The following is a 25,864-nucleotide window of genomic DNA, read 5'->3' as shown; positions in this document are numbered from 1 at the left end:
TCAGAAATGTCCAGAAGAGATTCGTTCACAATCACAAAGTAAGTACCGTTCATGATCAGAGGCTACTACTAAACTGAATAAAGTGTCAGAAAATTGTGTTATCTTGTTTCATAGGATTGAAATGACTGAGCTGCACTGTCAATCACCATTTAATGACAGTAACATGAGCACAAGGCGTTCTACAGGTAAAAAGTATAATCTTGACTCGCTTTGACTTTTATGGGCCGCCCTTTGTCCCGAGACGTGTTTATCAGGCGGGACACTCCTTGTTTTGTGGCCACTGATCACCAAACATTTAATATGATTGTGTGTTGGACTATGGAGCGAAGGGTGTGCCTCCATAGTCAAACTTGTCTCTAATTCAGACTCCCTCATTTACAACAACGTGGCCGCTTGTTTCCAGGCCGCACGGCTCTTTTTAAATCTACCCATGTTACTATCTTGTGCAAATCTGTAGCTCTCAGACAGATCCAGTAGGCTATATGAGCTGCTCCAGTTTTACATGGTGGCACACTCCGCGAATCATTGCCAAGCTACCAAAAACGCAGACTTCATGGCCAGTGGGGAAAGTGATGCAAGTATCTGCTTACATGAATATACTTCAATAACAAACAGTTTCAGGTACGGAAAGGCACAAGGCGAAGGGTGTGGCAGCTTCAAGGAATGTGCTGAGGGCTTTTTGCCACACCCTCTCTCTCTCCCTGCCCCACGCTCTTTGACAGTGTTTTCCCTGTAACTCGGCCTCTCTCTTGCCCTCCTCCCTCTCTGAGTCACCTGGCAGACAAGTACAGGTATAGTGTGCAGGCCCAGGCTTGAGTTATAGGCCGTTTAATCCGGGCTCACAACACCACTGTGCTGACATGTCTACATATTCAAATGTGTTACTGCCTTGACTCACTCAGTATTAGATTGTGGTTTGTACTGATGGATCTAAAACTCATAAATAGGCTTTGTCAGTGCAAGTGCCACAGGTTTATATATTGCGCCACGACTTGCCCCCAAAAAACACTTTCCTTACGTCTCAAGACTCTACTTGTCATTTTGATTTAATCAAAATTTGAATTTGAACCTTGGTATTGAAAAGTTTGTCTTACTCCTTTAGTGCATAAGCTCTCAATCATCCAATACTTCTGCATTGTAGTTGAAGTTTTCAAATATCAAAATTTCCTTCTTGACTGGACTGGATTGTTTGAGTTTGGCTTTCTTCTCATTTGCCTCTTCTTGCTCACAAGTACAAGATAAGTCTTGGTACTGGATGACAGCAAATTTAAGTTGTAAACAAACATGGCCACATCATAGCATACACTACCATTATTATATACATTTAAATGTGTTTATAGCTTGTGTGTTACCCAGTCTCATCATTCGTCTATGAGTAAGAAGAAGCCTCTGTGGACAGGTGAAACATCCTCAACTCAAAAACAAAAATGAAAGGAAAGAAAAACAGCACAGTCAAGGATGTTTTACAACCTCTTATTCATTTGCACTAAGATAAGAAAATAATAATACTATTTATATTTTTAGTACCAGTCATAAATAGCACTGATGACATGTGGTCTTGCAGGGATCATAAATAAATCTCTTGTCATGTTTAAAACCGTTTCTATGACCTTGATTCAGTCAGTCACATGTATCAACTTGGATTTGTAGAAAGTTGCTGTGTACGCAGTACGCACTTGGCTCATCCCTCTTTTGTTTGCCACTTTTGTACTTTTAGGTCAGACAGTCTGTCCCTACCCACTGAGGCCTGCTGCGTCCTGTGGTCTTGTGAGTTTTCCCAGCATGCTTTTCTCACGATGTAATGTCACACCTGAGTATAAGGTGACTCTCTGGAGCCTTGTGCCTTTAAGGTCAGTTTAACGCCAGTGTGTGGGGCGGAAAGGTGCGCACTCTAATATCCATTTTGCTGCTGTACTCCAGATGATTGAGCAGTATGTGTCAAAGTGGGTGTGTGCAATAGGACACAAAAGTAACCCATTACCACCCAGTGTATAATGATATGTCACTTCATAGCTCTAGAGTTAGCCTGCTACTTATATAGTATATATACTATATATATAACAAGTTTTTAAAAAGAAAATGTTGCCAGACATATTATTCTTATTCCATTATCCTATTCTTAATGTTTGTATGTATGTACAAATATAAGTCAAGGGACTCTGACACACTGCTGAGAAATGGGTGGGACTTTAATGTGAACTATTAACAGCTCAGGTATAAATGCTCAACTGACAGACATAAGCAAACATTATTTATTATAACGTGTGAAGGAAGTTGTAAACGGAGACATCGTCGGGGCATACCTGCGACAGGTGTTGTCGGGCTGGAGCTATTATTATATAAATGACTATAATAATTTTACAAAAATGTCGTCTATGTGTGACACAGTAAGGAAGGACTGGTTTATTAATAAACCATTACAGCATAAAATAAAACATTACCAAGGAAAATAAATAAACAAATGTTAATATACAAAAATGTAGTATGACAGTTTTGGGTCTTAAGTCAGAGTATCAATAAATTAACAAGACAAGAGCAAGATGACATGAGTGTGTTATAGCACTTTCCTTCTGTGCTGGACAGAACTTAATCATGCTCTGTTGATTAATTCCAAACAAAATTTTACATGTGAGAATCTATTTTTCTGTAATTTTTTCTTTTGAGAGAAAACGCAAGACTCTCAATGGGTAACAAAAGTGGAACTGAAGTAACAAATGTTTGTTTTGCACTACCTTGTATCAACTTAACGACAGATGGAAACATCAAGTTCAGACAGAGTTGGTAGGATTACTCCATTAAAATAATCCAATTACTGATTACTCCTTATTAAAGAAATCTATTACTTCTTTGATTGCGTTATTTCAAAAGTAATCTGAATACTGATTACTTTTGTTGCTTTAGTAAAATAATCACGTAAGTCTGTTTAGGTCTGCCCCACTTTAGTCTGAGCGTCTGTGCCGGCCTTAAAGTGATTGTCACATGATAAAGTAATTATAGAAAGTAAATAAACTAGTGAAATAATTACCTGTTTTGCTATTGTGTTGCGTTACTCAAAAAGTTGTCTATTAACTAGGGCTGGGAAAAAAATATGGGGTCGGATTTGGATCGCAATACTTTGTGCTGCAATACCAAGTATTGATACTTTTTCAAGTGTCGCAATACTTTCAATACTTGTGTTTGGAGGCATTTTTATCCTGCACTATTTTCCGTTAATGCACTTTTTGATCTTAACACTTCAATAAATGTCAAATGGCATTGAGTTTATAAACTTTGGACACATGACAATTTTCTTTTTTACAAATTTGATTTACAAATTTGAAGGAAAACATATTACAAACTTACTGTATCGCAATACGTAGGAACGGCCCCTGATTATCGTGAAACGTATCGGATTGTGACAAAGGTGGATCGTCCCAGCCCTAATAATTACAGTAGTGTAGTACTTAGTAATCCATTACTTTTGGTTCATTACTTACAGGTAGACAACACCACTCTAGCCTATTTTTGAGATATTATCGAATAAAAAGTAAACTCATAAAGTGTTTTTGAGTAATGAGTTGTTAAACATATTTGGCTAAAATGAGCCAGAATGAAAGCAGTGACAAATGATTTGTTCAAATCAGTAAAGGATCTTCCATATCTTTCAACCTTCTTCTAATAAAAGTAATATAATTTTATTACATTTGTATTTTGTATTCATGCTTTTATATTAAAAATATCAGTTATATAGTTTATATGTATGCGTTGTTGTTTGACCCTTTATCAAGTCATGACTTATTTTTCTTAAAAATTCTGTAGACATGAATCCAAGTCAAATGGATCCAATGCAGCTTCTGCAACTTGTGGATCGCTTCGACGTAATAATAGAGATTAAGGTGCATGATGCCCTCTTGTGGCGACATTCAATACTGCGACTTTATTTTCTAGATTTGGCTTTTTAACCTGTTACTTTCCGTACCCCCTGATCTGGGTTAGGGTTAGGGTTAGGAACGGCAAATGTGATGTAAGTTGTGTTTCACTCACACAGATCTTACACATAGTTTTATAAACTAGAAGGTCTTGGCTTTCAAATGAGGTATCACACATAGGCTCCAAGGTCTCGAGTCAATACGCTTTGAGATGTGCACAAATGCTAACCCTAACTTCAACCTTAATCCTAAAATGGATAAACCTGGCTGTACCTGTTGTGGAACTGTATGGTGATGTATTTCATTTGGAGGTCTAATTAAGCAGGCCACCTCGACACAAGTAAAAGTGGGACAGTGCAATAATGGAACATAAAGAGGAACGTGAGAAATTATCAATCATAGTCCCTAAAACTCACATAGGGTTGCAATAAATTTCAAAATAATTAACTCGGAAAAGGTGGATGCAAGGGACATGGATAGTATGTGCGAGTGAATACATAGTCATTATCATCAGTGTTGGGAAAGTTCATTTTCTACATGAACTAGTTCAAAGTTCAGTTCACAAATTTCAAAATGAACTAGTTCGTTCATAGTTCATAATTGTTTAAAGTAAATAGTTCGTTCATAGTTCCAAAAATGAACTAGTTCATAGTTCTTTTTTTTTTTTTTTTTTTGCTGCGAGCTATTATTCAGGCATGAAAACGGATCGGGGTGAAAAAAGTATATTTCCCCCTTAAAGCAACGATCTTCAGTATTTTGAGATGCATTTTTGCCAACCTTGGGAGAGCTGGAGAAAGTTGAGCCAGTTCAGCCATGAGTCAAAAATATTATGGCCTCCTCACTTAGTGTTAAAGCTCTTTCATGTCAGCCTGTCACTGTTTTATGAGTGGATTTTGGATATCTTTGCTAATCATATTTTATTTTATTATTATTATTATTATTATTATTTTTAGTTTAATTGGAAAATTCTTAGTGGAAAATGAGGCTACATACATACTACATATTGAATTGCATTTGTGTTAATTTGGTAAACTAATCATGTGAATAAGATTGTTTTAGGAGCTAATTTGTAGTTAAAAAACTCCACATTGTGGCTTTATGCAAATGAGTGCGCACGCGGAGCAGAGGGAAAGGGAGACTCGCTTTGTAACCTCACTCTGTGGCTGCTGCGGGCACCGTGCGGACCCCGCAGGTTACCGGTGTGCCAGGGCATGTGCCAGGGCCATAAACAGCAGAGTTCAGCGCCACAGAACTGGACACAGTCGGGCTGTGGGCGCGGAGCGGAGCTAGCGCGAGCTACACCGTGGACCCGCCAGAGTTTAGACGCTGGTAAACTCTGACGGCGCAGCGGGGTTTTATATTCACTGATATAAGAAATCTGGCTCTATAATGAACGAACGTAAATAGAACGGGAAATGCCGTTCACAGACACCAGAATGAACGCGTTCATGGTTTCGTTCATCAGGCAGCAACACTGTGCGTTCAGTTCACGTTCGCCCAAAATATGAACGCGTTCATGAACTTTCGTTCAATGAACGCGTTCAGGTACATCACTGATTATCATAGTGGGGCGGGAGGTGGGGACACATCATCCTAAGCATAAAAAATAATAATTTGACCCTACATGTTTTAATGCAACGATTGCCTCGCCTTCCCTCATTCATTAACCCAACCAAATATTTACAAAAGTTAAGAAAATTGGCCATATTGTAGGTAAAGTACGCGGATTCTCAGCCAATCGCAGGGCCCTTCGTGTGTGACGTCACGGCCGCGCATGCGCAGCTTACTTTCCTTTTTGGCAGCAACAACAACACCGCGGTACTGAGAGAGGAGCAGTCAGCTTCACCCCTCCGCTCTGAGCTGTAGCCGGGGCCGTGAACATGCTCCAGCGACGAAGCACCAGCAGCATCCGGGGAGGCGTATGACAGTAGCAAAATATGGCCCTCGGTTCGCATATGTTTCCGAGTGAGCGACGCCGTATTGACCAGTGATACAGCCGTGTAAGTAAAGCGAGATTTTTGCGTTGTCCTGCTGTAGGGTAGATAGACCTGGATGAGAGGCTTGCTAGCGGAGAAGGTAGCCTCGTTTGGGTGGTAACGCTTTCCCAGGGAGGGAGTCCTTTTAATACTCCGTGTTATAGCAGGTTTACGTACGACGTCTTCTCAGTTTGGGGTTTTACTGCTCGGGTTTTCGCCATAGACTGTGCAGTGTGTTGAACAAAGGAGCTTTACCGTGGGGCCGCATGGACTGAACATGCAGAGAAGTCAGTGGGTGTTTGTTTTGTGCTCCATTTCATGCTGACACACTTTTTCAGGATAGCCACACGAGGTCTGACCTGGATATTTAGTGCATATGCCGTGACCCAGCTATTTTAAGTAAAACAAAAATCAGAATGTGTCCTGGCCCTGAAGTGGCTGCACTTTCTTGTAAACTTGCACCCTCTTGCCCAAGCTGACCTATAGCACTGTGCCCAGTGACCACCACATGTCGTATTCACTGTATTCAGTCATTGAGTGACAGTTTACTGGTAAAAGCCTTTCCTTTGAGCAGTTTACAACTGTATGTTAACTGTGTGGAGACTGAATGAATACTTCAGTGTCCCTCTTGAATACAGTGACATGAAATTATTCATCATAGCTAATGCCAAATGCAGAATGTGATCTGTTGTCCTTCATATGCGTTACGTGAGTCATTGTACAAATAAATTAATGTAAGAAGTTGATGGTGACTGAAAAAGATCTTGGGAGCTTTCCGGATTATCTGGATCTAATAAAGGCTCCACATCATCCTTTTATCTGTAATGTATTTCAGTAATATGTGTATGTGAGGCTTGAGCTTGTGAGTCACTTAGTTTTGATCATTTTGCCAAGTGGGAATGAAGGCCATCTCTCTGTGGACAAATTAAGAAAAGAAAATCTCCCTTTTTAAGCAAACACATGTTTCTGATTTAGGTTTAAGGGCAGCTGAGTCAACAAGTGGTAAAACTGTCGTTCTGACCACTTTATACTGTGTGGTCTCAACTGTGTTTGATAATTGTTGATAATTGATGCAGACTACAGAATATGCTTTTAAAAGAGCTTTTATTGGTCCAAATCTTCTGTCTTATTTGTGTGAGAGACATGCTGGCGGGCCGGTCGAGCAGTGAAGTGAACTGGAAATAAACCAGAGCCAAACAGACTGACTGACCTATTAAAAAGGGCCTTGTTTTCCCCCTGATATTATCCAGATGCTCCTCGACACATCGGGCTGAGCTAATGTAAAATGCTTGTGATAACCCTTGACTGTCAGTGTGACTCTGCCTGTCAGGACCTTGGCCGATCTGTGTGTAGTAATAGGAGGGGAGGCAGGCAACCATGTTATTCAAATGTTCCAGGGCCCGGCAAGCCTGAGACCTAGTGTAACCAGGGCTAAAAGAGGCCCTTTGTGTGAGCCAGACAGATGGCCATAGAAAGAAGACTGTAATGATACACTCATGCTCTGCCATACAGACTCCACTGATTAAGGATGTAGCTCTGCACGTTCCTGACAGAGACTCCCGACTGGTAGATCAGATAAGGAACACAACATTGATTAAGTAGTTGATAGCACAAAACTCCCTATTATTATTGTTTGTCTCAACGCCAGTGTTTCTCAAAACTGCTGTTGCTGGTTTGTAGGGTCCTCTAAAAGTTTAGTCTAGAGTCAGTTTTATCCACATTTTTTAACTTGTCTGTCTTTGTCCTCATGTAGAACATGGTTTAGTTCAGTTGTAGACCTGGTTTCGATTCGGTGCGGTACACGCAAAGCTAAATATGAGTTTTTGTTTTGTGTGAAAGTGTCGGCCTCTTTTACACAGTTTCATACTTAGTTTAGTTTACTTTATTGGTTTATTTGACAGGGACCACGTACAAAATACATTAATCTTAACGAAAAGATGCTTTGTACCACATTTAGTGCTCATTTTAGTACTAATTAGTCACATTAGCTTAACAATAGCTATTTAATAACCATAGCTGCTTATCAAGGATGTTCTACTACTACTATTTCTGCTATTTTGACTACTAGTATTACAATGGAGATCCTTGTTAGAACTTGCATAACAAAGCTGTCATCGTAATTATGATGTATTTAAAATCACTGTCTTATTTTCCGTTAAACCTGTCAGTATTAATTCCTGTAATTCTTGTGATTCCTGGTGGAAGCAAAGAGACCGTTAAAGTTAAACAGGTTTGGGCCCAAAATAACACCCATGCATGCACTCAGTCAGCAATAAGCAGTTCAAGCCGTGTTCATTTAGCTTTCAAATGGCTGGAAAACCCGTAAACATGGCTAAATGTGCTGAACTTTTCCCAAAAGGCAACAAACTCCTTTCTCAGCAGTGGTTTTATTGACCGGAGCGTCTTTCATCAACTCAGTGACAAATCAATGGCGTGGATATTATTAACCTGCCTCTTGCGCTTGCCCTCTTTTATAATTATCTGCTTTTTCGGTTTGTTTCTTCAGCCCTCGTTTATCTGCCATTTCCTATAAGATAAACTCGACTCCTAATCAATGGTCGCTCTGATTAATTTAGTTTCTGTCGCTTTTTTTGTTTTCACTTCAGGTTGTTGTTGTTGTCGTCGTTTACATCAATCACTCAACACAGAGATTGACTTGTTTTTTTTAAGCTCATCCTATCATCCTTATCAGTGCAAACCAGGCAAAAACAATGACCCAAAATACCTTATGCTCAGGTTGAAACATTTTCAGTGTTACCGACCGTTAATCATTTCACATTCACTGATTGAATTCTCCTTTCCTCCGCAGGGAAGGACATCACTGCGAACCATGTTGCTTTAAGTTCCAACCCGTGTTTGGCGGAAGGCGGCGGGGCCAGGCAGGCGGGCCGACATTTGCCGCAGCGCGCGCTCTAGCCGTTCTTTGGCCCGTTTGAAGCCATGGGCAACACAGCGACGAAGTTTCGAAAGGCCCTGGTGAGCGGGGACGAGGCTCTGGCCTGGCAGCTGTACGAGGGGAACCCGCAGTTCAGGGACGGCCTCGACCCCAACGCGTCGTACGGGGAGCAGTATCAGCACAACACGGCGCTGCACTACGTCTGCCGCCACGCCATGACGAGACTACTCAGGTAAAAGACAGGAATACAACTGCAGAAGCCACATATCCGACCTCATGAACGCGTGAGGTAGTGTAGCACCTTGAGCAGCTTTTTTGCTCCTTGCCCTAGTGGCTGGACTCAGTATACTGGTTATTTAGTTTAAAAAAATCATAACTCCGCACTGGAATGGGCTGGAGACTTACTTTTTTCTTTTCTTTTTGACATGCTCAGGGATTTGTGCTCTACAAGTCAAGGGCCGGGCCGTAGTTTGAGGACCCCTGAACTAATAGATAAACATTTAACAAGGATCACTATATATTTGACACCGTCCATGTGACAGTCTATTTCAGCTCACTTTACGTCATCTGATCATTATAACTTTTGCTTCAATATCTTAGTCAGAATTGGCAGCCCTGTAGTCTAAGCTAAGGTAATAACATATCTCAGTATTTAAAAACAGTGACCTATTCTTTTAAACAACACCTACACTCTTCAACTTTCACTAAAAACAACTGCCCGCCATTTGCATCTGTGTTTCAGCACTTCCACCGTCCTTCCTATACTTCACTGATTCATGCTATCAATGACGTATAGGTTGATGCTAAGTGATTTTACACAGACACTAACAGTCAACTCCTGACAGTTGTTTCTCACTTTTGATCCATTTGTACAAGACAGGCTCTCGTATAACTGGAATCACAGATGCTGACAACAAAGCCCATTCAATTTTCAACCCAGAGCAAAAAAACTGAAAAACCCAGTAGGAGAAAAGAGAAACCTCGGGGAGAACCACGGAAGGAGAGATCCACTCCCATGGACGGACAGGCTATAGAGACTGAGGGCCGATGGTTGCCCCTCACCACACAGGCCAAGATCACAGTCCTGAAATTCGCTACTCACTTTTGACCCATTTACACAAGACAGACTCTCATATAACTGGAATTAATGAACAAATAGCATACATTCAGTCGAGTAGCTCCTCTCTACAGGGACACATTCACGTCTCTTGCACCCAGGTTACAAGCTGCTCACCTTAAAGACATAACCCGGGTCAGCATCATTTTGGGATATGATTTAGAAATAACGCTGACAAACGCCTCCCATGACGTAGCCCGCGCCGGTGCTTAAAACCACTCACTCACACCACAGAAAACGGCTGCTTTGACTGCAACTCTGGCAGCGCTATAACAAAAGCCCCGAATTGTATAGCCGGCCTCCTCTGCTTCTTCTGCTCGCAGCTCTGATGAGTCGGTTTGGCTTCCTCTGTCTGAAACATTCCTTTCATCCTGATTATTTTCTAACTCTGGAGAAAGTTCCCGCATCCTGATGTTCAAACGGACAATCCCCTCGATTGTGAGCTCTTTCTCTCTGATGGAAAATGAAAATATGCAACCATCTATCTCTAAACTATCTACAAAGACATTTTGCCCATTGAATCGCCCCATTTGCTGTGTATTTTGGGCTTCAAGTTGACCGTTTACCGCCATTAGCTCATCTACCTTAGCTTCGACAGAGGTGAGTTTGCCTCTCGAATCTTGTAGATCCATCTGAAGTGTGAGTACAGAGTCCTGAAAGTGTCTCTTCTCTTGCCTTTTAACCAAAGTCTCAAACTCTGCATTTGCACCTTGTAGATAAACATTCTCTGATGCTAATTCGATATTTTCCTTTCCAGAGAAATTTAGCTTCTTTCGAGTTCCTCATTCCAAGCCTGAAGTTCATCCTCATTATCCATAACTCTGGCATTTAAGCTTTGTAACGCCTCCCTTTTTGTGTTTCGCCTCTTAACGGCGTGCTTGTTTTGTTGGTCAATCCTCTCATCCAGGTCGTTTCTTCCCTGAGAGTCCCTTTTTATTTAATCGACCTCCGGTGTCTTGAAGCGCTCAATTGGGAGAATTCCCACCTCATTTGTCATCTTCTCTGACTCCACTGCATTTCACCTCTTCCAACTTGACCTGCTTCTTCTTTAACTGTGAATTATTGTCGGCAGCTTGATTTGTTATTTGTTCTTTAACTGTGAATGTTATTTGTATTTCCGACTGCTGCCTTGAAAGCTGCTGGCTGTCTTTCTTCAGTGTGTCATTTTCAGCAGAGAGAATCATAATTTGTCCCTCTAGTTTAGCTTTTGCTGTCTGAAGCTCCGACACCAAATTCTCATGTATCGAAGTCCTTTCTCTTAATAGCCCGATCTCCTCAACATGTTCCTCAGTGCTACACATTTGAGCAACGTCTGCTTGATTTGACATGACGTCGGCTGCGAGATGCTATACAGAAAACAATTTAAAAGGGATCTCTACCCATGTTCTGTTAGTGCATAGTTAGCCTGGGTAAAAAGTTACAGGAAGAGAGTTTGCTGTTGCCTCTGTGGAAATAAAAATCTGAAAAGATGGAATATTTAACAAGCTGTGCACTTAAATGGTATCACAAATTATACTTTATTTCCACACTAATGTGACTGTGCTCTTCAAAAAGATACAGTATAAAGGGAAGACAGCAAGTATATTTAAGACCATAATACAATACCAATTTCAATAACCTGTCTCCATGTGTAAAACTTGCTAACACTGGAGTTCAGCCCTCTGTGAACCGATTCTGAAGTGCTTGTGATTCTTGTATTAGTTTAGCTGTGCCAGAAGTAGCCAAGCATCACAGAATTTACAGTCCGGACACCAAGGTCAGTGTAAAGAAATGTCCAGGGACTTGATTGTGTCCCTTTACCCCCCTGCAGTGATAATCAGGCTGCTGGCTGTAACTGGCGACAGCTGAATCGCTGACTCAAAGGGCTCCCTCCTCCCTTTGCACTTCCCCCCCCCCCATGATTAGAGGGGCCTGACGCCGGACCGTACATCGCATTCAAGCTGGGAATATGCAAGTCCACAGCCGCTCGTGAATCAATTGCCGTGCTATTTGCGTCCCTTCCCACTAACCTATAACGGTCTGGAGAGGCGTGCTGAAGGCCGGCAAACTACCACTGATAAGCATCTTTGGAAATGCTGCTTTTGTTCCAACAACTCTGTCGGACAGAGGCGGCGGATAGACGACCAAGAAATCTCAGACAAAATAAAACCCCGGAGGACGAGCGTGGGCAGCGGGATGCAGTCTGTTTTTCTTGAGTATTTTTAACATGTATCTGTTTCATATTCGCTCCCGTTTTAGTCATCTCTGTGGGTTGAATTGGACAGAAATCCCGCGAGGACCGCTAACTGGGCGATCACAAGTTAGACCTATTAGTGTGGCGCAGAATCATGGAGCACAGGAAATCTACTCAGACTGTTGTTTGTCTGCAGGAAGGCGAACACTTAAACAAACGGCCAAAAGAAGCCGGTTTAATTGCGTGGAGTTCCCTTTAGCTGTGTGCTCTGAGTGAGTGCGGCGTTCGTCAATGCTCTTAGTGGTTTGGTTAATAATAAGGCCATCCATTCTGCGTGCGTGCGGATCGAGGGGGTTAGTAGTGGCTGAAGGAGGAATAATTAGTGATTATTGCAGTGCGGGTGAGCTGGCAGTGCGCTGTCGTTAGGGGAGGCTGCAGGGGCTCCAGCTAAAAGAATAAGAAGGTCAGCAGCAGCAGCAGCAGCAGCACAGTGAAGCACAAATACCAAAACTGTAATTCAACCGTGTCACAGAGAGGGACACCATTACGCAGTTGGTTTGAAAAATCTTGCTTTCAGAAAGGGGACGTTTAACTCAGTCCTTATGTTACCTGTGGAAAAAGAAAGAAAGCAGCAAATCAAAGCGGCATCGTCTCCATGGAGATAAGCTGGTGATGTCCCACTCCCGGCAAAGTTAGTGAGGTCTGAGCAGAGGTGAGCGCACAGAGAAGACGCAGGATTTTTAAATATTTCACCCAAAAAAAAGACCCTTGAGGAGAATAATGCTTTTTCTTTTATCGGTTCATTGGGTGGAATTTTGTACAGTAGTTTTTTGTAAGTGCAGATGGTAAGAAGGCAGACACAAGGAATACTATGTTTAAAACAAGACTGATGGCAGTAACCCTCGCCTAAACCAAGCACATTTTCTCCAGTTTGGCTTTACCCAAATATAAAAGCTTCTTGAATGAAAATGCGATCAATACATGACAAAAAAGGGACAAAGAGGCTACAAAAGAGCGACTAAAAGGTGCTAGAAAAGCAACAATAATACAACAAAAAGGTGACCAAAGAGCGATAAAGAAGTGACGAAAACTCAACTCAAAAAGTGAGAAAATATGGCAAAACCACGACAAAAATGTGACAACAACCTGTTGGCCTTAGCTTTCAAATGAGATATTACACTGTTGCTCTCCAGTCGTGAAGCTTTTAGATTTGGATGACGCCGGACAAAATGTGCTGGGTTAAGGCGGGGTGGGGTAAGAGGTCAAATCAGAGTAAAGAATATGATGTTCTGTAAAGCAAAGCAGCATGGGTGGGTCAGTGTGTGGGCAAAATGCAGAGAGGAAAGAGAAAAACAAATTGGTAAATGGACATTTGATCAAATCTGGATTGACCACAGATGTGCGGCAACAGGCTCTAGGGAAAGACGGACACATCCACTGCTGTCCAAACGGCGGCGTGTAGATACAGAAGATAAACAGGAAATACTTCATTCTCAGCCATTTTTGTTCCTCTAACCATATCATTATTGTTTTTCTTTTCGTTGTTGTCTAGGTCTTTCCTGTTCAGCAAAGAGGGGAACCCAAACAAGCGAGATGTGCACAATGAGACATGCCTCCACGTTCTTTGCCAAGGCCCACAGATCCTGCTGCTGCCAGAGGGGGCGCTGTCACCGCGATTGGCCCGGCCCCAGAGGGATGAACAGCGTCGCACTGATTGCCTCCAGGTACGACTGTGATGAAAGGCAGCGCTCAGAAACCGGTTTGGGCCGTTGATAAAGCGCAGTGTGTTTGGGGGCGTTTTTTTCCCTCTGCAGATGATTCTGAGCTGGACTGGAGCCAGGCTGGAGGGAGGCCAGTACGAAAAGGCCAACGTCAATGCCACCGACAACCACCACTGCACCTGCCTGCACTACGCTGCCGCCGCAGGCTTAAGGAGCTGTGTGGAGGTTAGACAAACTCAGTGATGTGCAAACAAAGCGTTATTACATAGACGAATGCTCAAAGTGATATCTGACCACTTGGTAGATCCAGAGTTTTTTTTGGTGTGTTTTTATTTCACTAATCCATTTCAAGCAAGATGTGTGTCAAAAAACAGATTTAACCTCTTAACCCCTGCCTTAACAAGTGCATTTTCTACAGTTCGGCAAAGCTTCTTGGCTGGAGCTTACAGGCCAGAGTAACGCCTCATTTGAAAGCCAAGACCTACAAAACTGATATAAACGGATCTTTGTCACTTTTTTCACATTCTTTTTCGTCTAATTTTTGCCACTCTCTTGTTGAGTTTTTGTCGATTCTTCTGTTTTTTTTAAATTATGTTTTTCGTCATCTTTTTGCCGCATTTTTGTTGAGTTTTTGACTTTTTTATCACTCTTTGGTGGCTCTATTTTATCACTTTTTGACGATTTTTCATGCTCGTTTTCTTCTTGTTTTTGTAGCAATTTTGTTCAAGAAGCTTTTAGATTTGGCTAAAGACAAACTGGAGAAAAATGTGCTCTGTTCAGTTGGGGGTTAAGAGGTTAAAATGGTCCAAAAATCCTGATTAAAAATACACTGTTGCCATGTGTTTTTGAGCAGAGTGATTTGTGATATGGACATTGTGCCAACTACTATATTGTGCTCTCTTTTCACTGCCTTCCTCTCTCCCTCTCCTTCATTCCTCTCCATACCTTTTTGCGTTCGTAGCTGCTAATACAGAACGAGGCGGACCTTTTTGTGGAAGACGAGGACAAGTTGACGCCGTGCGATCACGCTGAGCGGCACCACCACACGGAGCTGGCCCTCAGCCTAGAGTCGCAGATGGTTTTCTCCTCCTCGTCAGCGCCGCAGTCGAACTCGGACGCACAAGCTGAAAGCAACCTGCTGCAGTACAAAGAGGTGAGGGGACACGCGCGATATCACCGGGGATTTCCTGGTGGCTCCGTGTTGGCAAACAGTAGTTGTGCTGTTTTGAGTCATTTGCATAATCTTGGCTGCAACTGAAAATGCAAATGTCTCGTGTGACTGGAAGGCAGAGGTGCTGTCCCTGGTTTGGGTGCGTGTTTGGATACAATAATAACTGCTGCCTTTGCCTCTCATGCTTTGTCTGATAATAAAGTCATGTGATCATTTACTGCTTTTCCGGTAACGACTAAGCTCAGTTACCTGAAGTCAGCCACCTACATTTTGGCATATTATTTCCCGAGCGTTTCACCTTCAGTGTCTTCATATAATATCTAGTTATCTTTTATGAGGTCCAGTCCCACAGTGTGCAAGTGCGGCTGTGCCTTCTGACTTCAGTTCCTTTCGTTTTCTCAGCACTTTCTAAAGCGAGGGCACTGGCGCCGCTCTCCAGCTGCAGCTGCTGCCAACTGATAACGGTGTGATCTGTCGTCCTGCAGCCAAATCCACACTTTACGCAATCCCCACAATGTTCACCTCTGTAACCACATAAATTAGTATATTTAGTTTTTTCACTTGGCTTTATACTTCCCATTCAGTCATTTCCTTTCTCTTATTGTGTATCTAATAAGTGGATATTACTGTACGTTTCCGACATTTCTGGGGCGCTGCAGTTCGGGATGGGCGGAGAATCATTGGTGAAGGACATTGGGCTGGATCTTGGGGCGGGGGGGGGGGGACTGATTGCCGTCAAGCTAAAAAATCTTTGTCCTTGCAGCCTTTCGAGGGACTAAAGCTCCAGGATTTGCGTAAGCTGAAGGACATGCTGATTGTGGAAACCGCCGACATGCTTCAAGCGCCTCTGTTCACCGCTGAGGCCCTGCTCCGTGCTCATGGTGTGTATTTATTTGTAGCTGCAATTTCCACTGTATTGCGATTCATCTTTCAGTCCCAGTATCTTGTACATTGTGTAAGATGTGCAGGTAATCTTTCAGTCTGTCAAAATGAGTGATGGTAAATCAGGCGCCTGATCAACTTTGGCAAGATGTGCCTAATGAAATGGTTAAGGCGGATGTCGGGCTGCACAATGTGGATTTCAAATGTGTTGTATTTAATTTTATGTATAGTCTATATTTTATTTTTCATGCAATTGCACATCGAGCTGCATCTATACTTTAAAACATCTGTTAAACGTCATGGTAATCAGTTATTACGTTTAAGCTTCATCTTGCAACAACATACAGATCTGCATGAGGGATTTTGTAGTTTTCAGAATATCTGCCTCATATTTACATCAAAAATGTGCTGTAAAAATGTATTTAAACAAATCATGGTGACAGGGCAGTTACATAACACACATGCACATAGAACTGTACATACTGTTCATACACACCCATACCTGCAGGCATACCTGCAAACACACGATACACATACACGTATGCATATATATAACATATATACCTATACACACACACACACACACACACACATACAGTGGGGCAGAAAAGTATTTGGTCAGTTCCCCATATACGGGCGACGGTGGCGCAGATGGTAGAGCAGGTCGTCTCATGATCGGAAGGTCAGGGGTTCGATTCCCACCTCCTGAAAGTGTACACTGTCGTTGTGTCCTTGGGCAAGACACTTCACCCACATTGCCCCCAGTGTCTGCGTACATTGGTGTATGAATGGGTGAGTGGATCCTTGCTGTAAAGCGCTTTGAGTGCCTAATGTAGGTGGAAAAGCGCTATATAAGTTGAGACCATTTACCATTTATACTATACTACTGGATTTCAGCCAAATGCCTTTTTGCCCCACTCTATATCTATATGCTCAGTGTTGGGGAGAATACTTGTATTTAGTTACAAAATACTGACTACCGGTGCTTTAAATGTATTTTGTGTTGTATTCTGAATTCTTAGAATATGTTCACGTTGATTTACATTATATTCCTAACCAAAAGTGGCGTATAATGAAACTTGCTACTAGGGCTGAAAGATGTATCGTATCGATATAGAGATATGAACATTCAAAGCATTAGAAATTGAAACGGCAAGATACAAACGATTTAGATTTTCATCAATAAAACTTTATTATGTTGTTTTTATTTTTCTGAAAAATGCTTGGTTTTCACCTAACCCATAGTTACATCGTGTCGATATCGAGATGTGAAATTTTGTCCAAATCGTTCAGCCCTTGCTACACCACCTGTTTTGAACTTATGTGTCACTGATTAGAAATGCAAGAAAGCACTTTGCAAATGTCCACAGCAGTAACGCTAAACCTTCCCCCTGCGGTTTGGATCTTTTTTCCACCTATTGTTATGAGTCTAAAACTGAAATGTAATGATTGATTTTTTCAAATATTCCTTAGATGTTAGAAAAATAGCTGTTCTCCAAATACCTTCGAATGAAAGAGCAACTGTGCCTGAATACAGCCACTCAAAAAGTAGTATCCTATTCTGAAAACAAGTATTCAGTTACTCCCCAACACTGTAGTATATGGCATAAAGTTACAACAACATTAAGCAAAAGTAATATTCAAAGTGTTCAAGACACAGCACAAGACACATGTATAGTTTGTTTTCAACATGATTCTCCTGCAGACACTTCTGATTGGCAGCACCCAGAGGAAGTGAGGCTCGATCATTCTGATTGGCAAACATGTCTATGTCGGTGCAAGGCAGGGGGGAAACCCTCTGCGCCTTGAGGTTAGCTAATCGCAGTAGCTGAAACCTCAATTGATTCAATAAAGGTTAATGGCGCAGCAACACAACACACAAAGGCAGTTAAATACAGTGGAATGGATGGTTCATGGTTCAATGTTGATTGAGACGACACTGCTTGGAAAATAGTAAGAAAATAGTTCTTAAATGAGCTGTACTTGTGACTTGTTTTTGTGATGGTGGACTCAAACCCTTTAATGATTCGGGACTTGCACATTAAGGACGATGACTTGAAATATTGTGTCTCTGGTTCGTCTTGTCGCAGACTGGGACAGGGAGAAGCTCCTGGAGGCCTGGATGTCTGATGCGGAGTCTTGCTGCCAGCGCTCCGGTGTAGCCATGCCCACCCCGCCTCCGAGCGGGTACAATGCCTGGGACACTCTGCCCTCGCCGCGCACCCCCAGGACCCCGCGCTCACCCCTTACCCTCACCCTCACCTCCCCCACGGACAGCTGCCTCACCCCTGGGGACGAGAGCCTGGCTACGGTACACGCCACTCAATTATTTACCGAAGTTCTTCTTTGTGAGACGGCATTAGTCGGGGAAAATGGGTAATGCTCAGTTTGAGAAGCAGCTCCAACAACAAAGTGCGGCGCTGTCACAATATTTCTGTGCCTCCTTTTGTAGTGTTTTTGGCTGAGGCTTGTTTGAAGTAGCGAATCTCTCTGTTCTCATTCAACACTTGTAATTATAAAGCCAGTTACAATATTTGTCAGGGCAGAGTGTGTTCAGCTCTCGTCCTGTTGAATCGAGAGATGAGTTTAGAAATCTCATAATAAAACAAACACAAGAAAACAACGAGCCTCAAATTGTAATTCAGTCTTTTCCTCGTCTCTACAGTGTGGGATCTGCCTGTGCTCCATCTCCGTCTTTGAAGACCCAGTGGACATGTCCTGTGGTCATGAATTCTGCAGAGCATGCTGGGAAGAGTGAGTTTGTTATGAGCAATATGTCTGAGACTTGGTTCCTGGCTGTTCCTTCATATCACCTTTGTTTTTAAGGTTTCTCAATGTGAAAATACAAGAAGGGGATGCGCACAACATCTTCTGCCCGGCCTACGAGTGTTACCAGTTGGTGCCGGTGCACGTGATCGAGAGTGTGGTTTCCAGAGAAATGGACCAGCGATATCTCCAGTTCGACATTAAGGTCAGGCAATCGCTATTTTGGTTCATTGATAAACTTCTGACATTTTGTGATTAAAAGTTGACTGTCATTTCTAGGCATTTGTGGAGAACAACCCGTCCATCCGCTGGTGTCCTGTACCTCGGTGTGAGCGCGCTGTGAGACTGACCCGACCAAGTCCCGGGGACAACGATCCACACAGTTTCCCCCTGCTGCCCTCCCCCGCTGTGGACTGTGGCAAAGGACACCTCTTCTGCTGGTGCGTAATCAGATTATGACATTAAATGTGCTTTTTTTTTTTTTCTACATTTGTGTCCGTACAGTATCTGCAGTCACTTCAAACTCTTGTTGATTTGTTGGAACTGATTGAGATCAGCTCATGGTATTTGTTTGCCTTCTTTTATCTTTATCTCTGCAGGGAGTGCCTTGGGGAGGCCCATGAGCCATGTGACTGTCACATGTGGAGGAACTGGCTCCACAAAGTCACAGAGATGAAGCCTGAGGAGCGTAAGTCTCTGCCTATCGTTGGCTTCTTAAAAAAAACATGTCCTAGTGCAGTGGTTCCCGAAGTGGGGGGGTTGGGGCTCCTGGGGCGTCACGGGACACTGAAGATGATTTTGAGACAATATTTGTTTACGTTTCTGACATTGAATTTGATGTACAGGTGAAACTCGGGAAATTAGAATGTCGTTCAAAAGTTCATTTCTGTAATCCAACTTGTTTGGGTTGAGGGCCGAAATTCAGCCCCCACGGCGGGTCGCGGTCTGCATATATTGTAAAGGACTGTGGCCTCATAAAGCTTTATCAGCCTGTGTCACATGTTTCTACATAAAGTCATTATTCATTCACTCCACACTCGATGGCAGTAAGTTACTATTGTAGCCACAGCCGCCCTGGGCCAGACTGACCATTTACCACATGGCTATAATATGCTGTTTATATCCTGATCTCTTATTATGTCAGTGACCTCTGCTGGACACGTGTGGAATTCTTTCCTTTTTTTTTTAAATTTAAGCTGCCCCTAGTGGCTGGAGTGAGCAAACTGGTTATTTCGTTAAAAATCCATAACTCCGCACAGGAATGGACTAAAGACTTGCCATGCTCTTCAAAGGGCCACATTAAATCATCTCGCGGGCCGCATGTGTGACACATGTGATATAGACTCATGACATGCAAAGTGACACATGTCAAGCCTTTATTTGTTTTTGACGATTATGGCTTTCAGTCCATTTTCCAAAATTCTAATTTTATTAAATTTTTACTTTGGGGTTTTTACAAGCTGAGCCATAATAATCAAAATGATAAGAAATGAAGGCTATACATATCTCACTTTGCATGTATTGAGTCTATATCATAATTAGTTTCAGTTTACATTGAGTAACAGAAATGAGTGCACTTTTAAATGATATTATAATTTTTTCCGAGTTTCACCTATGTTTAATTGAAAACAGCATATTTTAATGACATTAAGCCAAATATCAACATACATATTAAACTCATTAAACCAGATAGTAAACGTTTTACACCTTAAATTACTGTAAATGCTGATTACATTTTACTGAATTTTCCCGAGTTGTTGTTTGATTTCGGGGGTCACGTCCTGAGCGGTTTGGGAGCCCCTGTCCCAGTGCATAGTGAGGCAGTTGTGTGGATCTATTTGATAATGCACTGAGGTGGCTGAATTCCTTCTGTGTGACTGCAGTGGCTGGTGTGGGTGAGGCCTATGAAGATGCTGCTAACTGCCTGTGGCTGCTGACCAACTCTAAACCCTGTGCCAACTGCAAGTCCCCCATTCAGAAGAATGAGGGCTGCAACCATATGCAGTGTGCCAAAGTAAGAGCATCTGAAGGTCATCTTTGGTTTGGACGAATCACTATTCTCTGTGATATATGTTGTTTTGGTCTGCTTCAGTGTAAGTATGATTTCTGTTGGATCTGTCTGGAAGAATGGAAGAAGCACAGCTCGTCGACCGGAGGCTATTACCGCTGCACGCGCTATGAAGTCATCCAGCAGCTGGAGGAGCAGTCCAAGGAGATGACTGTAGAAGTGAGAGCCTTAGACTCAGCCGGGAACACTGTACAATCACACGCTGATCTAATGATGTTACTTTGTGTTTCAGGCAGAAAAGAAGCACAAAAGCTTTCAGGAATTGGATAGATTCATGCATTATTACACTCGCTTTAAGAACCACGAACACAGCTACAAGGTACTCCCAGTGTTTCACAGTATTCATGCTAAACTCAGGGATTCTTGTGAGTTGGGACAAAACAGGTTTTCAAATTCATATTATTTTAAGGCTAATTTCCCAATTAATCACCATTATATCTGTCATATAATTTTAATAATTCCCGTTCAATATCATTTAAGCTTCTAATTTATGCTCCCATAAGGATGATTTACTCTTTTGTATAATTAAACCTGAAAGTTGGATTTCAAAATATTTCAGTTTCAATTGGTAATTTCTAATTAAATTATACAAAATACATTCTTGTAAATGATTTAGACATTTATACCGAGAGGTTGGAGGTTTGAATCTTCTCTACTGCGTCTGTGTCCCACAACATTCTCTGAAATGATGGTGAATGAATATAATTATTAATTTCATTTTATATTTTACATTAAAGATGCAATTTTATCCACAATTGTAGAGAAACTTTTTTGAGTCAGAATAAACTAACCTCTTGTGTAGGAGAAATTGACATGAACCTTCTGAAACTGTGCATTTCAACAAAATAAAAAGTCAGAAATACATGTACTTAGTAATGCACATTTCCTAGAAGCTTTATTCAAGCATGATACAGTATATTTAGCATTGATTTTCTCTGTAGGAAAATGGTTTTGTCCAAACTCTCAAGACTCACCAAGCTAATGACTATGGGTTCTATAATTTGAGACTTATTTTCTGTTCGTCAGTTGGAGCAGAGATTGTTGAAAACGGCTAAAGAGAAGATGGAGCAGCTCAGTCGGGCTTTTATCAGCCGTACGTAACTCTCACAACTAAATATAATTCTGTTATCAAGTGTTTTCTTGCTGTATAGTGAACATGAATTGATACTTTATTATTTTCTGTTCATTTTCATGGGATTGGATTTAAAGCATTTTCTTCTCTTGAAATAAAAAAGCACCGGTGTCACTGTAACAGTGATAAAGTGGTGGCGCAGTAGTTAGTGCTTGTGCTTCACAGCTAGAAGGTCCTGGGTTTGATTCCAGGCTGGAGCCTTTCTGTGTGGAGTTTACATGTTTGTCTGCGTAGGGTTTCTCTGGGTACTCCAGTTTCCCCTGCCACTTAAAACATGTACAAGAGGCTACAATGAATGAGTGAGCAGTTGGTTGATGGTGTTCGGAGGGGCCGATGGCGCACATTGGCAGCCTGGCTTCCGTCAGTCTACCCCAGGACGGCTTTGGCTACTAGCCGCCACCACCGAGTATGGAGAGAATGAATAATGACTACAGTGTAGTGCTTTGTGAAACTTGGTTACACAGGCTTGTGGAGGCCATTATTACTATTATAAATCTCTCTTTCTGCTGTAGGTGAAGGGACACCTCCGGACACCAGGTTCATAGAGGACGGTGTGACCGAGCTGCTGAAAACGCGGCGAGTGCTGAAGTGCTCTTATCCGTACGGCTTCTTCCTGCAGCAGGGAAGCACCCAAAAGGAGATCTTTGAGCTCATGCAGGTAACACGATGCTGGTGATTCACACAGTGCAGTCGCATTCATTATGGCGACAGATCAGGGTCAGAGTGGTGTGTGTATTTTTAGACCGATTTGGAGATGGTAGTGGAGGACTTGGCTCAGAAAGTCAACCGGCCGTACCTGCGGACGCCCTGCCATAAGATCGTCAGTGCGACGCGACTGGTGCAGCAGAAGAGGCAGGAGTTTTTGGCGTCTGTGGCCCGAGGGGTGGCTCCAAATGATTCCCCAGAGCCTCCACACAGGAGGTATGTCTCCTTAAGAATGAAATTATTTACAAACATTTCCAGTTTTGGGTTTGAATGCTGGTTTTTTTTTTTTTTTGCAGCTATCCAGGAGGATCGTGGGATTGGGAATACCTGGGTTTTGCTTCTCCTGAGGTAAGCCATGTCTGAAAATGTTGTCCTCTTAAAGTCTGTATGTATGTGTGGCGACAATGGCCTCTAATTGCATTGGTTGTGTTGAAGATGGGCAGTCGGCATTCGGTTTTGGGGACAGGAGATCAGAGAGACAGACATTCCCAGGTAACTTTCAAGTATTGACTTTTTTCAGGTGCATAAACCACATTCGTGTTTGTTCAACCTTGTATGACATGATTTATTAGGCTCCACTGGGCCGTAGCTTTGTAACTAAGTAACAAGTGTTCGCTGTGCAGGATTTTGCTGACATTCAGTACCGACGCAGACACAGGCCACGCCGCAGAGGAGACATGCTGAGTCTGCACAGCCTTCGGAGCAGCAGCAACACCCCAGAGACGAGCAGGAGGAGCGACAACACAGGTGAGCACGGATCCCTGAAAAGACTGAAATGTATCGTGTATTGTGTAGTTGTGTTGATTTATTTCAATGGGTCCATTGCAGACGGCTCGGACAGAGGTGAAGGTCGCAGGCGAGTTTTGGGCTCTCTGGATGAAGACGACCCTAACATCCTGTTGGCCATCCAGCTGTCACTGCAGGAGTCCCGCAGAGAGCGGGGTCTGGAGGAGCGGCCCACGGACAGACGAGCGGCGTCTGCAGGAGAACTGGTGGACTTAGCTCTGCACTCCCTCACCACAGACGCACCTTTGGGCGCCCGAGGGTCGTCCTTCCCCTTGTCTCTCTTGGACCCCCCTCAGCCCCCCAACAGGACCGACTCCCAACCCTCTGTATCCAGTGCAATCCCCCTCCCTCCTCCGCCCCCATCCTTGAGCGCCGAGCTTCTGGAGTTGGGAGACAGTCTGTTAAAACTGAGCAGCATTTCCCACCCCTTTGACCCGGACACACAGCGGCTGCGCTGCTCTCAGTTCAGCTGTGGCCATAATGACCCCACTCCTTGTCCAGAGCAGGACCACCTTACTCTGACTGAGCACAGCTGCTGTCCCCCTAGCAGCTACTCTGAGCCAGAGCACACGGCTTCCTCTGCACAGACCTCCACTCACCCCGGCCCCTCTGCCCCGGACCACCTGCCCTTACATGTCCCAAAGCCTGACAGCTCTTATTGCACCTCAGAGCTCCCACCTGACTCAGCTCCTTACACAGAGCCCCAGCCGCCCACCGTGCTGTGCCTGCCTTCACCAGAGCCTGAACCGGAGCTGCTGCTCTCCCCAGTCATTCCCCCAGGGGGCGCTTTCACCCCCAGTGACCCTCAGAGCCTGGAAGCTCTTGACCCCACCGCCAGCGCCCAGCTGTTGGACAACATCATGGCCTGGTTTAACAACAATATCAACCCCCAGAACAACCCCCAAAGTCTGGCCCTGATCCCCTCCCCTCCCACCACCGAAACAGACTCGTCCCCGGACACGCTCACAGAGAGTCCGGCGTCCAGGGACACGGTGCCTATCCCGGCGCTTTGGCAGCCCCTGGAGGGCGAGCCAGCCACCAGCACCGTGAGCCCTGGTCTGGAGCTGGACCACAGAGACTCTGGGGGGGGCACAGGGTGTGAGCTGTCGCTGGACGAAGAGCACACACAGCCTCAGTCTGAAAGTAGTCCCATTCACACTGCCCCACAGCAGGACCAGTCACCTGAGGAGTGGGAGGAGCAAGTTCACCTGGTTTGACAGAGACATAAAGATGTAGAGCAGCCTCTGAGGGGTGTCTGTATCATACTGTATCTAGAGAGGACCTGACACCCTGCAAACGTTGTCCAGATGATGTCATACGCTGTTTGTTTTAAGTGCTTTTGTCTGCTGTAAAACAGACATGTTATTTCTTAAGTTATACAAATCATTTGTTTTTTACATAAATGAAAAGCTACTGATATCACGCACATAAAATGCTGCACATGTTTTGGTTTTTAATTATTTATTCTCTGTATTTATCATAGTTCAGGGTAAAGTTTTGGTGCTGTTCCTGCTAAACTCCAAACTTGCCTCATAAACATTGAAACTGTCCTATGTTAGAGACACTGATGCTAACATTAACCTGTCAAAGCTCCTGGGGCCAAATCTCAATCCTTTTACCTGGAGCTCGTTGAGCGTACTGTACAATCAGGGCCTGTTATTGTGTTTGGACCTTCACGCACACTGTGCCTGCCTCAACACTCGACTGAAGCATCAGCCGCAGAGGACGGCCCTTTCCTCTCTGTTAGTGAGCCGCAGTTATTTGGTTCAATCTGAATGGAAGAAGGCCATGTCATTTGTCTAGACGTGTTCAGTCCTTTGTCGCTTTCATGCTTTTGCTTCTGTTCTTTTACAAACGTTGCTTTGGCTCAGTTTAAAGCAAACTGTATTTTAAGTGATGACATGAATAGTTTCCTGCGTGAATGTGAGAAATACAGAAATATACTGCTGTTGCTACATTTTATATTTGTACTTTTGAGTTCAAATATAATTCAAAATGCCACTGTTTACTGAGCCAAAGCAATGGGTGTTTATGATCAATATTAAGTCATACATTAATGACACATTTCAGTCTCTGTCCTGTTCAAGTTTCTGTTGATGAGGTTTTTACACTAATTTATCTTTATTTTTAGTATTTTTTTTGCAAGACGCATTTCCATGTGACATCACTGTTGTGTGTGCCTTTGACTTTATTTTACTATTTGTTCTTTATTAGTATTTATTTTTGTCATCTGAGGCGAAGGCAGGACTCTGTCTAATTACAGATGTAAACAACGAAGCTGTTCATGAAAAATATTTTATACAAATCTACTAATCTCCAATGGTATTCATCGATTGGTTTCTAAGGTTGCCACATGGTTTACTTTCTATTGACTACCTGTTTACAATAATGTTAAACACTGCCTTCCGAGTGAGGAGACTGTACCGGGTGCTGTGGTTTTACACTGTTGGTAATGCAGTTGGCCAAATATGAATTCATAGTTAATAAGTGTTTCACAAATTCATCAATGCTGATCATTCCTAGTGTTACGTTTTAATGAACTGTTTATTTAGCAAGTTTTCAG

The 25,864-nt window shown here is 43.0% G+C and overlaps 1 protein-coding gene across 1 annotated transcript; it reads left to right on the top strand.

The window, feature by feature from the left end:
- Positions 1-5,713: 5,713 nt before the first annotated feature.
- Positions 5,714-25,092, top strand: ankib1a (ankyrin repeat and IBR domain containing 1a). Its single transcript, XM_079570620.1, has 21 exons — positions 5,714-5,908; positions 8,694-9,012; positions 13,623-13,794; positions 13,885-14,016; positions 14,753-14,944; positions 15,726-15,843; positions 17,935-18,155; positions 18,510-18,598; positions 18,671-18,815; positions 18,890-19,050; positions 19,210-19,298; positions 20,494-20,624; positions 20,703-20,837; positions 20,911-20,997; positions 21,705-21,771; positions 22,323-22,468; positions 22,553-22,731; positions 22,812-22,863; positions 22,951-23,007; positions 23,139-23,262; positions 23,344-25,092. The coding sequence occupies exons 2-21, from the start codon at positions 8,825-8,827 to the stop codon at positions 24,516-24,518; spliced, it is 3,660 nt and encodes a 1,219-aa protein (XP_079426746.1). The 5' UTR covers positions 5,714-5,908; positions 8,694-8,824; the 3' UTR covers positions 24,519-25,092.
- The last annotated feature ends 772 nt before the right edge of the window (positions 25,093-25,864 follow it).

The sequence above is a fragment of the Gobius niger genome (genome assembly GCF_951799975.1).
Source record: "Gobius niger genome assembly, chromosome: 14".
NCBI lineage: Eukaryota > Metazoa > Chordata > Actinopteri > Gobiiformes > Gobiidae > Gobius > Gobius niger.
This window is presented reverse-complemented; position numbering and strand designations above follow the sequence as displayed.

Coding starts and splice junctions, on each gene's coding strand:
- ankib1a (XM_079570620.1), top strand. CDS start 8,825: ATGGGCAACACAGCGACGAAGTTTCGAAAGGCCCTGGTGAGCGGGGAC. Junction 18,156..18,509: donor GGGACGAGAGCCTGGCTACG/GTACACGCCACT, acceptor TCGTCTCTACAG/TGTGGGATCTGCCTGTGCTC. Junction 20,838..20,910: donor CCAAGGAGATGACTGTAGAA/GTGAGAGCCTTA, acceptor TTTGTGTTTCAG/GCAGAAAAGAAGCACAAAAG.